This window comes from Camellia sinensis, chromosome 7 (genome assembly GCF_055761805.1).
Source record: "Camellia sinensis isolate YWXY chromosome 7, ASM5576180v1, whole genome shotgun sequence".
Lineage (NCBI taxonomy): Eukaryota > Viridiplantae > Streptophyta > Magnoliopsida > Ericales > Theaceae > Camellia > Camellia sinensis.
In genome coordinates this window covers 18,143,243-18,160,937 of record NC_138967.1, presented here as the reverse complement: position 1 = coordinate 18,160,937, position 17,695 = coordinate 18,143,243, and the positions used below count along the sequence as shown (strand labels likewise).

At 34.5% G+C, this 17,695-nt stretch overlaps 2 protein-coding genes across 4 annotated transcripts; one reads left to right on the top strand and one right to left on the bottom strand.

Annotated features, from left to right (window-relative positions):
* Positions 1-6,097: 6,097 nt before the first annotated feature.
* Positions 6,098-7,464, bottom strand: LOC114281713 (non-specific lipid transfer protein GPI-anchored 20). Its single transcript, XM_082880481.1, has 4 exons — positions 7,122-7,464; positions 6,991-7,017; positions 6,828-6,887; positions 6,098-6,321 (listed from the first exon to the last, which is right to left on the bottom strand). Exons 1-4 carry the CDS (start codon positions 7,462-7,464, stop codon positions 6,098-6,100), a joined length of 654 nt encoding a protein of 217 aa, XP_082736607.1.
* Positions 7,465-8,477: 1,013 nt separating this feature from the next.
* Positions 8,478-15,262, top strand: LOC114281701 (non-specific lipid transfer protein GPI-anchored 2). 3 transcript variants are annotated; one of them, XM_028224253.2, is made up of 5 exons: positions 8,478-8,948; positions 9,604-9,684; positions 11,859-11,966; positions 14,005-14,112; positions 15,005-15,262. In XM_028224253.2, exons 1-5 carry the CDS (start codon positions 8,630-8,632, stop codon positions 15,127-15,129), a joined length of 741 nt encoding a protein of 246 aa, XP_028080054.1. In that variant the 5' UTR covers positions 8,478-8,629; the 3' UTR covers positions 15,130-15,262. The 3 variants fall into 3 exon arrangements, with proteins under 3 accessions (XP_028080054.1, XP_028080053.1, XP_028080055.1); XM_028224252.2 differs by having other exon boundaries at positions 8,568-8,948; positions 15,002-15,262; XM_028224254.2 differs by lacking the exon at positions 14,005-14,112 and having other exon boundaries at positions 8,568-8,948.
* The last annotated feature ends 2,433 nt before the right edge of the window (positions 15,263-17,695 follow it).

The following is a 17,695-nucleotide window of genomic DNA, read 5'->3' as shown; positions in this document are numbered from 1 at the left end:
AAACCAAAAAAATAAAAACAACAGAATTGAGCATTCTGTATTTTAGCAGAAGCGATTACATTGTCATATGCGATTAACATTAAATTATTAGTCTTCACAATTAGAGGCGTAATCGACTCTGCTTGCAAGGATGGATAGGTAATTTTGAGTCAGTCACAAGTTGTAGTGACTTTCAAGTTTCAACTAAAATCATGAACATTGACATGATTTGGTGATAATGCACAAGTAAAGCATGACTGTTGCATGAACAAGGCGCGCGTTTGATTTTTTGCACCTGATTGCAAGTTGTGTCATTCTTGTTATGCATCTGTTCTGAGATCCTACTGATCCGATGAATCAGAATTTCTATGAATTTTCTCTATCTTGTGATTAAAAAAAAAGGGACGATTCAGTACACGAAACTCCTGTTAAGAGATCTCAATCTCAGGATCGTGACATTATTCACAACAATGCTAAAGATTTGATTGGAGTAAAGTACAGTAATCTCATCTTGATTGACTTTGTTATGGAATAGTTTATTAACAGAAAATACAATTTAATTCCAATGGAAATTCATATTACAAACTGGTTTGAAAATTATTTATCAATTGTACTCAATAATCTATACAAGCCCAAACAATATTTCACATCCCTCAAAAGAATATTTCTAAAAAATACATAGACAAATGCACATCACTACATGTACAGAGGGACAGAGATGTTAACATATTAATAAAATTGTTAATATAATATGTTAATATATTATAGTATGTATATAATGGTCATACATCTAGCTAGATAGGATTCTTTGTCCCTGCTTTCGGTCGCCCGCCTTCTTTCAGCCTCATTTTCCTTATTATATTGAATTATATCATAATGATATTTTGTATCCAGCTCCTATATTATGGAGCCTCTATTTGGTTTCTGAACATAGTTTTAATAACAGAGTTCTCTTTCAATATCACTCTCTCAACTCTCTCTCAACTTATTTTACATGGTATCAGAGCACAGGTGTTTTTCCTAAGTCTCTTCTTCCGCTGCATCACATTTTCTTTTCTTGGCAGATTGCTCTGTATCTCGTCCTTACTTAATATACAGATTGGACAACACCAGCACCTTCGTCTCTTCACGACGAAGCCAACGCCACCAGATTCATCATCATCTGAAGTTTCACGCGCCTCCACGCGCCGCCAGAACATTAGGCAACGCGCTTCCTCGTTTCAGACACGCTCTACGCGCCTTCTACACTGTCCGATGCTATTGTGCGCCACGGCCTCATCTGCTAACGTGAGCCGCGTGTTTCTGACGTCAGCCGATGTCAGCCCTGGTTGCTTCCGTGCGCCGCGTGTTTTTCCCCTGCTAACGTGCGCCGCGCACCTCTATGCTAACGTGCGCCGCACCTGTGACATCAGCCTTGCATCATTCTTGTTTGACCAGATTCGTTGACCAATCCATTTTTGACCATCTGAATTCACTGGTAACCTCGGTTTTTTTTCAGATTCTACCTCAATTGTGCTATTTTTCTCTCATGGATCGCCTGGACTCCTCTAACCACTCTATTTCCGTTATTCTTGACGGGACTAATTATGTCCTATGGGCACAAGCTATGTCTGGCTTCCTCAAAGGAAAGAAACTTTGGCGCATCATCACTGGGGATGTGTGCAAACTCGTTCATGGGACCACGGATTCCGCTGCCACGGACTCTGCTGCCAAATATGTTGACCGACTGGAAGATTGGGATAGTAAAAACTATCAGATCATCACTTGGTTTCGCAATACTTCTATTACATCTATCAGCCTTCAGTTTGGTCGGTTCCAACTTGACTCTGCTTCCTCTCCCGCCAGGGCCATCTGGGATTTTTTACAAGAATGCTATCAGACTACTGGCCTTGCTCACCAATATTAGCTTCTGAGTCATCTTCACCGTATGCGCCAAGATACAACTCAGAACATTAATGATTTCTTCTCCCAAATGTATTATGTTTGGGATCATCTCGCTCTTTCTGAACCTCCATGGGATTGTACTAAGGATGCTGCCTTGTTTACTACTTACCGTGACCAACAGCGCTTGGTTCAGTTTCTCATGGCTCCCACTCCCCGTTTTGAGCAAGTACGCGCATCTCTCCTTCATCGCACTCCTTTACCCACTCTTGAGCAAGCAATTTCTGAACTCCTGTCAGAGGAAACCAGGTTTGGTACTTTCCATCCGCACCCTGTGGACTCTGTTCTTGCCACTCCCCAAATTTGAAGTTCTCCTTCCCTACCTTCACCACAGAGGTCAACTTCCTGCAATTACTGTCACAACCGCAATCTTCCGTCAACTCATCTTCTAGTTAATTGTCCAGTTCGTCTTTGTCGATTTTGCAACAAGACTGGCCCTGGTCATCTCCAGCAAGATTGCTTCCACAATCCTGCCCGTGCCTCTCGCAATGGTCCTTCCACCGGGAATTTTTCTCGCAGCCACTCTCACGGTTCTGGGACTCCGTTCAAACCAATGCCTGCTCAACGCACTGCTGCTGCTGCCTCAGAGGATTTACCTTCCTCTGTCCCTATAGACCCTTCCACTCCAGTCTTCTCTCAAACCGATGTCGAAGCCATGTTTCAACATTTTTGGCAAAATTCCGGTACTCCTCCATCTACTGCTTTATCTGTCACCGCAGGTAACACTTCTTGGTACTTTGACTTCGCTTGTTGTAATCACATGACCTTTGACCCTACTATTTTTACTCATTTCTCTTCTACTCCTTATGTTCCTTCTATCCATACTGCTGATGGGTCTCTTCTATCTGTAAGTCATGTTGGTTCTGTTTCAACCTCTCACTTATCTTTATCCCATGTCTATCTTATGCCTGCTCTTACTTTAAATCTTATCTCCATTAGTCAATTATGTGAGCATGGTCTAACTGTTACCTTTTCCCATACTGGTTGTTTGATGCAGGACCCTCGGACGGGGCAAACTCTTGGGATAGGCCGTAAGCATGGACGTCTCTACGAACTCATCTATCTTCATGTTCCAGATTCCTCTCAGATCACAGCTCCTACCACTGCTACCACTGCTCCTCCTTTATCTCCTTTTCAGCTTTGGCACTGTCATTTAGGCCATCTTTCTGTTGGTCATTTAAAATCTTTAATTTCCAGTGGTCATTTAGGTCATGTAAGTTCTGATGTTTTAGATTGTGTGTCCTGTCAACTTGCCAAACAACCTGCTTTGTCGTTTAATAAAAGTGACTCTGTTTCTCTTGCACCTTTTGATCTCATTCATTCTGATATTTGGGGACCCTCTGCTACTCCTACTATGGAAGGCGCACGCTATTTTGTTGTTTTTATAGATGATTTTTCCCGTTTTACATGGTTGTTTCTTATGAAAAATCGCTCTGAGGTCAAACAACTTTATTACAATTTTACTGCAATGGTTAAAACACAATTTTCTAAAAATATTAAGCTTTTTCGCTCCGACAATGCCATGGAATATAAAGATTTTGACTTTCTTTCCTTTCTTCAGAGTCATGGTACTCAACCTCATCGTTCCTGTCCCGGTACGTCTCAACAAAATGGACGTACTGAACGGAAACATCGACATATTCTCGACACTACTCGAGCTCTCTTTCTGTCTTCCTCTTGTTCGGAACATTTTTGGGGAGAGGCAGCTCTCACTGCTGCTTACATTATCAATTGTATCCCTACACCTGTCATTCATAATCACACTCCTTATGAGCGTCTGCATGGCACCCGTCCCCCTTACACTAACCTTACGGTCTTTGGATCTGCCTGTTTTGTTCTTCTCCAACCTCATAAACGTACCAAACTTGAACCACGTTCTCGCCTTTGTTGCTTCTTAGGGTATGGTATTGAACACAAGGGGTATCGTTGTTGGGATCCTCTCTCCCAGCGACTCCGTATCTCTCGTCATGTAGTCTTTTGGGAACACAAAATGTTTTCCTCTCTATCTCTCTTCTGTTTGTCCGTTCCCTCATCCTCTCTGTTTTTTACTGACCCTTCCACGGATCTGTTTTCTGATGAGCTTACTCCACCGCCCTTGCTAGCCTCTCTCGAGTTCTCTGATGAGCTTACTCCACCGCCCCTGCCAGCCTCTCTCGAGACTGCCTTGCCTACTGGTCTGTCCCATGCACCTGCTAACTCTAATGGTCTTGCTCTTGCTCCCTCAGGATCCTCCCCTCCTGGTGAGTCTCTCCCTCTGGCTCCTCCTGCCTCTACTCGACCATACCGGGTAACCCAACATTCTATTCGTCTTCATGAATTTATTGTTGGTTCTACTGCTTTTTCTACTTATGAACCGACCTCCTATCGTGAGGCTCGCTCTAATCCTCTTTGGCAGCAAGCTATGACTGATGAATTGCAGACTTTAGACAAAACTCACACTTGGGACATTGTTGATCTTCCTCCTGGCAAGACTGCGATTGGTTGCAAATGGGTCTACAAAATCAAAACTTGTTCTGATGGATCTATTGAGCGCTACAAAGCCCGCCTTATTGCAAAAGGCTTTAACCAAGAATATGGTATTGACTATGAGGAGACCTTTGCTCCTGTTGCTCGTCTCACCTCTGTTCGCAGCCTGATTACGATTGCTACCACCCGACACTGGGATCTTTATCAAATGGACGTGAAAATGCTTTTCTTAATGGTGTTCTTCTTGAGGAGGTCTACATGCAACCTCCCATTGGGTCTACTTATCCACCTCATAAAGTCTGCAAACTTCAGCGTGCTTTATATGGTCTCAAACAAGCTCCGCGCGCTTGGTTTGCCAAGTTCAGCTCTACTATTCATGACTGTGGTTTCACCTCCAGCTCTTATGATACTTCTCTTTTTATCCGAAACACTGCTCAAGGGACCACCTTGCTTCTCCTTTATGTGGATGATATGATTATCACCGGTGACGATCTTGATGGTATTCTATGCCTTAAACAGTTTCTTAGCCATCATTTCGAGATGAAAGACCTTGGTCCTCTCAGCTATTTCTTGGGTCTTGAAATCTTCCATGATTCCATGGGGTCTTTTCTCTCTCAGGCTAAGTATACCTCTGATCTTCTCACCCGCGCTGGTCTTACGGATTGCAAGACTGCCTCCACTCCCCTGGAGCCTCAGAGTCGTCTTACACCTCTTGATGGCACTCTTCTCTCTGATGCTACCCTATATCGTTAGCTGGTTGGCAGCCTTGTCTATCTCACTGTTACTCGTCCTGATATTGCCTATGCCGTTCATATTGTCAGCCAGTTTATGTCAGCTCCTCGTACCCCTCATTATGCTGCATTAGTTCGTATCCTTCGTTATCTCAAAGGTACCTTGTTTCATGGACTTCATTATTCCGCCCACTCCTCTCTCCAGCTTCGTGCTTTTTCCAATGCTGATTGGGTTGGAGATCCTACTGACCGCCACTCTATTACCGGGTTCTGCTTTTTCTTGGGTGATTCTCTTATTTCTTGGCGTAGCAAGAAACAATCTCTTACTGCTCGCTCCAGTACCGAGGCCGATATCATGCTCTTGCTGATACTACTCAGGAGCTTCTCTGGCTTCGCTGGCTTCTTGCTGACATGGATGTTTCCCCCTCTGGCGCTACTGCCCTCTTTTGTGACAATCAAAGTGCTCTTCAAATTGCTCACAATGATGTTTTTCATGATCGCACCAAGCACATTGAGATTGACTGTCATTTTATTCGTCAACACGTCACTCGTGGTACTGTCCATCTCCATCCAATCTCCTCTGCTGATCAACCTGCTGATATCTTCACCAAAGCTCATTCTCCTGGCCGCTTTGTTGAACTTGTCTCCAAACTCCAATTGGTTGATGTTTGTCCTCTTTGAGTTTGAGGGGGACTGTTAACATATTAATATAATTGTTAATATAATATGTTAATATATTATAGTATGTATATAATGGTCATACATCTAGCTAGATAGGATTCTTTGTCATTCTTTGTCCCTGCTTTCGGTCGCCCGCCTTCTTTCGGCCTCCTTTTCCTTATTATATTGAATTATATCATAATGATGTTTTGTATCAGCTCCTATATTATGGAGCCTCTATTTGGTTTCTGAATATAGTTTTAATAACAGAGTTCTCTTTCAATATCACTCTCTCAACTTATTTTGCAAGAGAGATGGAATTAATAGTAGTACTTTAGAACTATAGCTGCTAGCAGAGCAAGCTGCAGAAATGGTGAAAAATTGTGAGGCGGTGTGGCAACTGATGGGGTGAGAACTGGCCGACTCCCTGAATTAGCAGTTGGAGCTTCCGATGCCACGGTTGGAGATGGCGGAGTGAGAAGTGGAGTTGTATCAGCTTCTGGTGCCAAAGCCGGTGACACTAGATTGGGTGCAACAGAAGCTGCTAGCCCAAAAAAATTTTTTTTGTTAGGACAGAGAAGCCCTCCAAACATCTCACAACAGTCATATTTTACTAGTAGGTTGTTCAATTCAAAGTTGATTTGAAAACTTAATGAGCCTTTTATTTTATTTTATACGGTTATAACTTATATAGTATATATAAGCTTGTCTAGCTGAATTTGGCTCGAGCTCAGAAAATTTACAGGTTTTAAAACATCTTCATACTTGGCTTGTTTACATAACAAGTTAATTTTGAATGAACTTTTAACGAGTTGAATACAAGTTGAACTCAATGAACTTGGTTCGTTTTCCAACACCACCTTTGGAATGAGGGTTTATATATATACAGCTATATAGGACATATAAGTTTATTGAGCCAAGTTTGAGCTCTCAAAAATAACAAATTTAAAATATGTTCGAATTTGACTTATTTGCATAACCCGCAAATTTCAACTTAGCTTTTAATAAGCCAAACATGAGTCGAGCTTAAGTAGGAGAGCTACATAGTACCTTGAGGACTAAGAGGAGCAGCAGCACTGGGAGACAAAGTTGGACTAAGCGCAATAGGACCTGTCAAGAAGTAAGCAAAGCAAATGCATTAGCTTACACAAAACACAAAAAACATCTTGATAAAACATGAAAAACACGAAAACATTTCAAATTAATAGAGTACCTGGAGCTGGAATAGGTGCAACAGAGGCTGCAACACGAAAAAAATGAAATTATTTGAATGAAAAGCCTAATTAAATCGATAAAACCAAAGAAATGGAACATAAAAATAGGCATGTGTTAAAAAAATATCACCTTTGCACTGGACAGGCACACGGGGCATTTTACAAGTGCGTGGGAGCGAAATGGCTACAGTTCGGTTGATGGGTATTTGGAAGGGAACGCTTCCAGTGGCAATGAGGCAGAGACAAGCCATGCCATTGCTTGTGAGTGATCTAAGTGAATTCCAACAATCTGTGGTTGGTGAAGTTCCATTGGCAGTGCTATTGGTAATAAAGTTCATGCAAGGAGAGACACTAGAAAACATTGAAGCCGTGCAAGTGGACTGGATTTGGCAATGAACCGGCACAATCAGAACGGTTATTAATGCTATTGCCAAAGTGGGAAGTAAGCGCAAAAAAGTCACGAATATTGCCATGTGTGTACGTAATTTGAGGTGATTTTGTAATTTGGTGTTTGGTAGAGAAGAAAATGGGAGAACTTATTTAGGGAATATTTTGGAGTGAGGGAAAGTGGAGGGAAGGACATGTGTGACTTGAATTGGTAAGGGACTCAACTAACTTAATTATATGTGGAAAGGTAAGAAGTTTGTAGGTGAGTTAGGCTTATTGTCACCAACTATTGACTCTTCTTCTTCTATAGCCCTTAATCACTCAATGATTTTCCACTTAAACTCTAATCATCTTTATCTATCTTCTTAGAATCTCAATAATAGAAATAGTAAGGTAAGATTATCTTTCTTGATAATACAAATTGTAGGAAAAAATGTGGTCTCGGAGTCTTCAAAACTGGTGATCAACTCTAATGTCTTTGAGAACTTCTACAGAAATGATTGTATTATATGCATCAAACTGCATTATGATGTCATTTTTCTAAAGACAATATTTGCCCCTACCAGATGATGTGCATCGGATTTATAATAAATTTGCCTCCAGATTATAATGAAAGCTTAATCTAAGGATTAGTCTATCTAGACCAGAATACTCTTGATATAATCAAGAAAATCAAGACAACTGATAATCAAGTCTACTGAAAATGATAATCAGAAAATAAGAAAATAAAAACTTACTTAAAAAACTCTTGATCGAAAGATCAAAATCAAGATAGAGAGATTAAAAAATTACATTTATTCTTTAGACATATTCACGAAAGTATGCGATAGGTGCCCATGTTGTACCCAATATTCAATTTTTTTTCTTTTTTTCTTTTTTTTAAAGTACTCAATATGTATTTCACATATACTTGATATACGTGTAATACCAATACGCGGTACATGCACACTAAGTATGTCCCAATACTTATACGTCATAATTTTTGGAGTACACATGTCCATCGTCGCAAATCCATCGTCGCAAAATGACACGTTAATGCATTTAAATTGCAAATCAAAATCAAATCAATTCTCACTTCATCATTTCTGAGTTGTTTACCAAAATAGCCCAGTCATTAGTGGAAGTTGAACTACCCATAATGAATTACGTACTCTTATCGTATAAATCACTCTGTCCATAATCCTTGCATCCCCACTGTGAAAAATCTTAACGTTCCCTGGAAACAAACAGAAAATTAAAAATCATCATCAAATGGCTCCAAGTTGGATTCAGATGGGTCTAGCCCTTGTCCTAGTGACCGGGTTTTGGGCACAAGCCAATGCTCAATCAGGTTGCACCAATGTGCTCATTGGCATGGCCTCATGTCTCAGCTATGTCACTGGAAATTCCTCAAGCCCGACTTCTTCATGCTGCTCGAAACTAGCTAATGTGGTTCAATCACAGCCACAGTGTCTCTGCACCGCCCTCGGTGATGGTGGCTCAGTCTTGGGTTTCAACATTAACCAAACTCTTGCTCTTTCACTGCCTGGTGCTTGCAATGTGCAAACTCCACCACTTAGTGAATGTAATGGTAAAGCTCTAATGACCCCTTTCTATTCTTCAGGTTTCGTATAGGGGGTCGGCATGTGTCGATCGTGTTCATGTTGTGTTCAGAATTTTCTCAACACTACCTATTCATTTAATTATTTATTTTTTGTGCTATCGTGTTGTGTCATTTTGGATTTGTTTTCTGTTTTGTGTTTTCACCCTCAATTAGAAATACTATATATGAAAACTTATTTTTTTTCTTCACAAGTTAAATTTCATTTAACTATCTCTGCTTGATGAAACTATTCATAAAAAAAGTTTAACATCAACTCAATTTCATTTTTGTAGTTTCAAAAAACAAAATGCTATTATTTATTTATTTGTTTATCTACTTTGTTTACTAGATTGATTCTAAAATAATAAACCAAAAAAACAAATTATTTCAAATAGAAAACAAAAATATTATATTGACCACAAAATTCTATTATAATATATAATTAGATTCAGCACACGAAATAACATTAAATTAATTCTCCATTAAATATGTTGTCACAAATTCGTCGCTATTGTAAAATGTTCATTTATTGTATTATTGTGTTATGCTATAATTGTGTTCGTGTCATAAATTTTCACCCCCTAAGTTGATAACATAATTTGTGATATATATAGCACAATCACAATTCTTATGTTTGATGTAGCTGCTCATTCGCCGGCAACATCACCGGTTGGTTCTCCAGAAAGTATGCCGGCAGATTCTCCAACTAGCTCATCAGCTTCAGGTATATATGCATATATGAAATCTGTAACTATACATTGTTGTGTTTTGCAAAAATGTGTATATGTACAATCTGTAGTAACGTGATCACTACAACTCTTTTATAATTCTTTCAATTTATAACAATACCAAAAGAAAATAGGGACAAGAGTAGATAGAAACCCTCAACTAAAGGGCCCTAAAAAAGGCTTAAAATTGTTTTTTATGATAAACGACAAGCCTAAAGAGATCAGGAAACAACTTACTATAGGCATTCCTTACTAATCATGACAATAATTAAGAAAATCAAAAAATTATAAAAAATAAAAATAAGGAATTTGAGTCAAACTGAAATTTAGATATTAAGAAGAAAGGGGAAAAAAAAAAAAAAGTTTCAAAACGAACTGCACTTAAAACGGAAATTTCTAGAAAAGTTATAAGCAAAACATTTTTTTTAAAAATGGCGAATTACACTTACAGTCTCTATAGTTTAGAACTCGTGTCACTTTAGTTCTTGACTTTCCAATTGTGATACATTTGATCATAAATTTTGAATTTTGTTCTAAATAACGATAATTGAAGATACCATTACTTAATTTTAACGGTAAAATTGTCAATTTGATAAAATATAAACTAATTTGACAAAAATAAATGTCAAAAAAATATTTTTAAATTTTTTAAAATTATTTCTACCAACTAAAGATAAAATTATGTAAAATTGATAAATCTTTTATACATTTTTTTTTATCAAATTAATTTTTATTATGTGTTTGGATGATGATCATGTAATGGGTGGTTGTTAGGATTTTAATGTATAATCGATATATTTAATATATGAAATATTTTTAGTTTTGGATTTTTTTATTTAATGGATTAGTTTAATAATGATATCAAAGTTGTTGTCATATTTGACTTGTGGAAAAATACAAACTAATTTAATGAAAATAAAAACAACCATCCATTACATGATCATCATCCAAACACATAATAAAAATTAATTTCGTAAAATAAATAAATGTCCAAGAGATTTATCAATTTTACATAATTTTATTTTTAGTGGGTAGAAATAATTTTTAAAAATTCAAAAGTATTTTTTTTGACATTTATTTTTGTCAAATTAGTTTATATTTTATCAAATTGACAATTTTACCCTTAAAATTAAGCAATGGTATCTTCAACTGCCTTTATTTGGATCAAGATTCAAAATTTAAGGTCAAAGTGTCACAATTAAAAAGTTAAGGACCGAAGTGACACAAGTCCCAAATTATAAGAACTATTAGTGTAATTCGTCCTTTTAAAAAATACGAAGATCATTAATTTGAAGGCATAAACGAGAGAATCTACCCAAAATCCGGCTTAAGTCCCAATAGAACGAGAGAATCTACCCAAAATCCGACTTGAGTCCCAACAAAAGTGGGGGTTTTACTCGTTGGCCCATTTTCAATCGAACATGGGCTTTTTGGAGCAAATATGCCAACATTGGATAGAGCTCATAATTACTATTTTGTTATCTGATAGTCAAATCTAAACCCTAAATCCTAAATTGTTCAAGTATTGGACTACCACCAAGTACGCTTCAAGAAGAGGATTAAATCTTCATATACACTTATCAATATTCAATGTAATACAATGAATTGCCCAAACAAAGGTCTACCATAGCTTTTAACATTCAACTTGATAAGCGTACTTCATTTTTGGTTTAAACTCCTTAAAGTGTAGCCATTTCCATACTTTGTTGTCAATTGATTTTCTTTTAATCCATCCTTACTATCAATCAACTTATAGCATATTCATATATATATATATATATGAATGGAAGCAGGAGCAGGATCTCATAGCATACTTTGTTGTCAATTGGTTTTCTTTTATTTATTTATTTATCTACTGTTTACTACATTGATTCTAAAATAATAAACCAAAAAAACAAATTATTTCAAATAGAAAACAAAAATATTATATTGACCACAAAAATCTATTATAATATATAATTAGATTCAGCACACGAAATAACGTTAAATTAATTCTCCATTAAATATGTTGTCACAAATTTGTCATTGCTGTAAAATGTGCATCTTTTGTATTATTGTGTCATGCTATAATTGTGTTCGTGTCATAAATTTTCACCCCCTAATTTCATAACATAATTTGTGATATATATAGCACAATCACAATTCTTATGTTTGATCTTATTCATTGCAGGTGTAGCTGCTCCTTTGCCGGCAACATCACCGGTTAGTTCTCCAGAAGGTATGCCGGCAGGATCTTCGGACGGAACTGCTGATTCTCCAACTAGCTCATCAGTTTCAGGTATATATGCATATGTGAAATCTGTAACTATACATTGTTGTGTTTTGTAAAAAATGTGTAGATGTAGAATCTGTAGGAACATGATCATTACAACTCTTTTATAATTCTTTCAATTCATAACAATACCAAAGGAAAATAGGGACAAGAGACCCTCAACTAAAGGGCCCTAATAGAGGCTTAAAATTGTTTTTTATGATAAACGACGAGCCTAAAGATCAGGAAACAACTTACTACAGGAATTGCTTGCTAATCATGATAATAATTAAGAAAAACAAAAAATTATAAAAAATAAAAATAAGGAATTTGAGTCAAACTGAAATTTAGATATTAAGAAGAAAGGAAAAAAAAAAAAGGTGTCAAAACAAACCGCATTTAAAACAGAAATTTTTTAATTGTGAATTTGGTCCCTAACCTTTTAATTGTAACATATTTGACCATAAATTTTGAATCTTGTTCTAAATAAGGACAATTGAAGATACCCTTACTTAATTTCAACGGTAAAATGGTCAATTTGATAAAATAAAAACTAATTTGACAAAAATAAATGTCAAAAAAATATTTTCAAATTTTTTAAAATTATTTCTACCAACCAAAGATAAAATTATGTAAAATTGATACATCTTTTATACATATTTTTTACCAAATTAATTTTTGTTATGTGTTTGGATGATGATCATGTAATGAGTGGTTGTTAGGATTTTAATGTATAATCGATATATTTAATATATAAAATATTTTTAGTTATGAATTTTTTTATTTAATGGATTGGTTTAATAATAATATCAAAGTTGTCGTCATATTTGACTTTTGAAAAAATAGAAACTAATTTAATGAAAATTAAAACATCCACCCATTACATGATCATCATTCGAACACATAATAAAAATTAATTTGGTAAAAATAAAATAAATAAATGTCTAAGAGATTTATCAATTTTACATAATTTTATCTTTAGTGGGTAGAAATAATTTTTAAAAATTCAAAAATATTTTTTTGACATTTATTTTTGTCAAATTAGTTTATATTTTATCAAATTGACGATTTTGCCTTTAAAATTAAGCAATGCTATCTTCAACTGTCTTTATTTGAATCAAGATTCAAAATTTAAGGTCAAATATGTCACAATTAAAAGGTTAGAGACCAAAGTGACACAAGCTTCAATCTATAGGGACCATTATGTAATTCGCCCTTTAAAAAAATGCGAAGACAATTAATTTGAAGGCATAAACGAGAGAATCTATCCAAAATCCGGCTTAAGTCCCAACAAAACTATGGGTTTTACTCATTAGCCCATTTTCAATCGAACATGGGCCTTTTGGAGCAAATATGCCAACATTGGATAGAGCTTATAATTATTATTTTGTTATCTGACTATCAAATCTAAACCCTAAGTCCTAAATTGCTCCAAGTATTGGACTACGGCCAAGCACACTTCAAGAAGAGGCTTAAACCTTCATATATACTTTTCAATATTCAATGTAATACATGAATTGCCCAAACAAAGGTCTACCACAGCTTTTAACATTCAACTTGATAAGTTTACTTCATTTTTGGTTTAAACTCCTTGAAGTGTAGCCATTTCCATACTTTGTTGTCAATTGATTTTCTTTTAATTCATCCTTACTATCAATCAACTTATAGCATATTCATATACATATATATATGAATGGAAGCAGGAGCAGGATCTTATAGCATACTTTGTTGTCAATTGATTTTATTTTATTTATTTATTTATCTACTTAGTTCACTAGATTGATTCTAAAATAATAAACCAAAAAAAAAAAAAAAATTATTTCAAATAGAAAGCAAAAATATTATATTGACCACAAAATTCTATTATAATATATAATTAGATTCAGCATACAAAATAACGTTAAATTAATTCTCCATTAAATATGTTGTCACAAATTCGTCACTACTGTAAAATGTTCATTGATTGTATTATTGTGTCATAAATTTTCACCCCCTAATTTCATAACATAATTTGTGATATATATAGCACAATCACAATTCTTATGTTTGATCTTATTCATTGCAGGTGTAGCTGGTCATTCGCCGGCAACATCACTTGTTGGTTCTCCAGAAGGAATGCCAGCAGGATCTTTGAACGGGACTCCTGATTCTCCAACTAGCTCATCAGTTTCAGGTATATATGCATATGTGAAATCTGCATCTATAACTATACATTGTTGTGTTTTTGCAAAAATGTGTAGATGTAGAATCTGTAGTAACATGAATTCTTTCAATTTATAACAATACCAAAAGAAAATAGGGACAAGGGTAGATACAAAACCCTCAACTAAAGGCCCTAAAAAGGCTTAAAATTGTTTTTTATGATAAACGACAAGCCTAAAGAGATCAGAAATAACTTACTATAGGAATTCCGTGCTAATGATGACAACAATTAAGAAAATAAAAAAACTATAAAAAACAAAAATAAGGAATTTGAGTCAAACTGAAATTTAGATATTAAGAAGAAAGGGGAAAAAAAAATGTGTAAAAAAAAACCGCACTTAAAACCGAAATTTCTAGAAAAGTTATAAGCAAAACAATTTTTTTTTAAAAGAAATGTACAGATCATTAATTTGAAGGCATAAACGAGATAATTTACCCAAAATTCGGCTCAAGTCCCAACCAAATTATGGGTTTTACTCGTTGGCCCATTTTCAATAAAACATGGGCCTTTTGGAGCAAATATGTCAATATTGACCAGAGCTCATAATTATTATTTTGTTATCTGACAGTCAAATCTAACCCTAAATTCTAAACTACTCCAAGTATTGGACTGCCACCAAGTACACTTCAAGAAGAGGTTTAAACCTTCATATACACTTTTCAATATTCAATGTAATACAATGACTTGCCCAAACAAAGGTCTACAATAGCTTTTAACATTCAACTTGATAAGCTTACTTCATTTTTGGTTTAAACCCCTTGAAGTGTAGCCATTTCCATACTTTGTTGTCAATTGATTTTCTTTTAACCCATCCTTACCATCAATCAACTTATAGCATATTCGTATATATGAATGGAAGCAGGAGCAGGATCTAAAACAGTTCCATCAGGCGGCACCACCTCCGATGGCAGTACTACAAAGATGCCTCTTCAGTTTGTCACCGTTTTGTTCTTGGCTTTGTACGCTTCAATTTCGAGCAAAATCTGAGTATTCTAAGGGAGATCTGGAGCTTCTATAACAATTTAAGACTATTATGTGTATGATATAATGTTTTCTTTGAAGTATTTGGTTTGATACATGTATGAATGAAATATATATATATAATGTTAAGTTCCATTTACTACTTTTGTACTGTGAAATTTTCTTTAAGAATACTGAGCAAAGTTTTTTACCCTGACTAATGCCCACATTCACTAGTGATTAGGGCTGCAAACAAATCGATACGAGTTTTAGTATGTTTGAGCTTATTTATTAAGATTTTAACGAGTTCAAGTTTGAGTTTGAGCTCCATAAAAATTTAAGAACCGAGCTCGAGCTGAGTTAGCTTAAACTTAACTTGAGCTCAAGTCGGTTCACGAGTTTTAACGGACCAATTTTTTTTTAAATTTATACTTATGAGACTAAAATTATAATTAAAATTTTGATTATACAATTATATATACAATATATATAGGATAAATTACACTGACACCCCCTGATGTTTATGTTTATTACAGTTTCTCCCCTCACCTTTTGAAAATTACATCTCCCCCTGAGGTTTAAAGTTTCATTGTAGATTTCCCTCTCAGCCCTTTTAATTTTTTTTAAATACTAATTTTACCCTCATTGGGTAAATAACATTGACACCCCTCACATTTAAGAAATTACAATTCTCTCTCTAAGGTTTAAAGTAATATTACCAATTGTCCCCCCGGTTAGTATTAGTTGAAAAAAAAATTCATTGAAAAAAAAAATTTAATTGGAAAAAAAATTTGTTAGTAAAATTTTTAAGTTTTTGTTTAAAAACCAACGTAAACTCATTTTTTGAATTTACGTTTTTTCCTCCAATTTACAAACTGAGACAACCATTTATAAACAAAAAAAATTATCAAACAAATTTTTATGACAGTTTTTAAAATTTTTGTAAATATAAATTGAAAACTGAAAACGAAATAGTTACCAAACATGCTTCAGATGGTAAAAATGTCGTAAAATTAACAAATAACTAAATAAGTTACCAACATAAAAAATGACTTATCAAAAGATTCTTAGGTTATGTATGGTTTGCTTTTTAGTAATTTTTTTAAAAAAATAAAAATTATTTTGGTTAAGAAATAAAAAATAAAAAAATAATTTTCATTTCGTTTAAAAAATAATTTTTTTTATTTTTTATTTCTTAACCAAATTAATTTTTAATTTTAAAAAAAAAATTCTAAAAATCAAATCATACATAGCCTAAGAATCTTTTGATAAGTCATTTCTTACGTTGGTAACTTATTTAATTATTTGTTAATTTTACGATATTTTTACCATCTGAGACCTATTTGGTAACCATTTCGTTTTCGGTTTTCAATTTTCAATTTTCAATTTTCAATTTTCAATTTATATTTACAAAAATTTTAAAAACTATCATAAAACTTGTTTGAAAATTTTTTTGGTATATAAATGGTCGTCTCAGTTTGTAAATTTGAGGAAAAAACATAAATTCAAAAAATGAGTTTACGTTGATTTTTAAACGAAAATTTAAAAATTTTACTAACAAAATTTTTTTTCAATTAATTTTTTTTCCACCTAATGCTAACCGAGGGGGCAATTGGTAATGCTACTTTAAACCTTAGGGAGGGGATTGTAATTTCTAAAATGTGAGGGGTGTCAATGTAATTTATTCAATAAGGGTAAAATTGGTATTTAAAAAAAATTAAAAGGGCTGATGGAAGAATCTATAATGAAACTTTAAATCTCAGGGAGAAGATGTAATTTTCAAAAGGTGAGGGGGAGAACTGTAATAAATATAAACCTCAGGGGGTGTCAGTGTAATTTACCAATATCTATAAACATACTAAAAAAAGTCAATATTTTAACAAAATAATAATATCTACTACCACTATTATATAAATATACTATGAATAGTTAATATTATTTACATTTATATTTTTTAAATATATAAATAACATATTTATCGTATTTTTTATACATATTTTTATATTATTTAATAGATAAATAATAAATATTAAACGAGTTAGTTAATGAGTCGAGCTTTAATATGTTTGGACTTGTTTATTAAAAATTTAATGAACTTGAGCTCGAGTTCGAACGTAAAAAAAATTTAACGAAGCTCAATCGAACGAGCTCTGAACGAGTTGAGCTCGAGCCTGTTCACGAACGGTTCTGTTCATTTGCAGCCAACTAATGATGTAACTAGGCTTCTCAATGGATCAGATTCAGATCGAATCTGGTGTAATTACATAATCTTTTTGGTTGTTGTCCATGATTTTGAAAATTGTTATGAAAATAAATGATAAAGAGCTTTGCCATAAACCAACTTGGAGAGAAGGAATAGGAAGAGGACAGAGAAATTCTTTAAGGACATTTTGGCTGTGTTTTCATTTATTTATTCTTTTATCAGAAAACACAAAAGTAGATGTGCAATAGTTTTGAGAAGTGATCTGAATTCTTTACCAGACATGATATTTGGATTTTGAACTTCACTGTTACACAATGCAACTTTCCCTTCTCTGATTCCTCTCCTACCAATTGTTTTTACACTCCGGATGTATATTATAGCAAGATACCA

Bases quoted from the DNA above. Each gene is read 5' to 3' on its own strand.
- LOC114281713 (XM_082880481.1), bottom strand. From the start codon at position 7,464: ATGGCAATATTCGTGACTTTTTTGCGCTTACTTCCCACTTTGGCAATA. The intron at 7,018-7,121 runs GTGATATTTTTT...TTCGTGTTGCAG, and splicing joins TGTGCCTGTCCAGTGCAAAG to CCTCTGTTGCACCTATTCCA. The intron at 6,888-6,990 runs GTACTCTATTAA...ACTTCTTGACAG, and splicing joins TGCACCTATTCCAGCTCCAG to GTCCTATTGCGCTTAGTCCA.
- LOC114281701 (XM_028224252.2), top strand. From the start codon at position 8,630: ATGGCTCCAAGTTGGATTCAGATGGGTCTAGCCCTTGTCCTAGTGACC. The intron at 9,685-11,858 runs GTATATATGCAT...TATTCATTGCAG, and splicing joins AACTAGCTCATCAGCTTCAG to GTGTAGCTGCTCCTTTGCCG. The intron at 14,113-15,001 runs GTATATATGCAT...TATGAATGGAAG, and splicing joins AACTAGCTCATCAGTTTCAG to CAGGAGCAGGATCTAAAACA.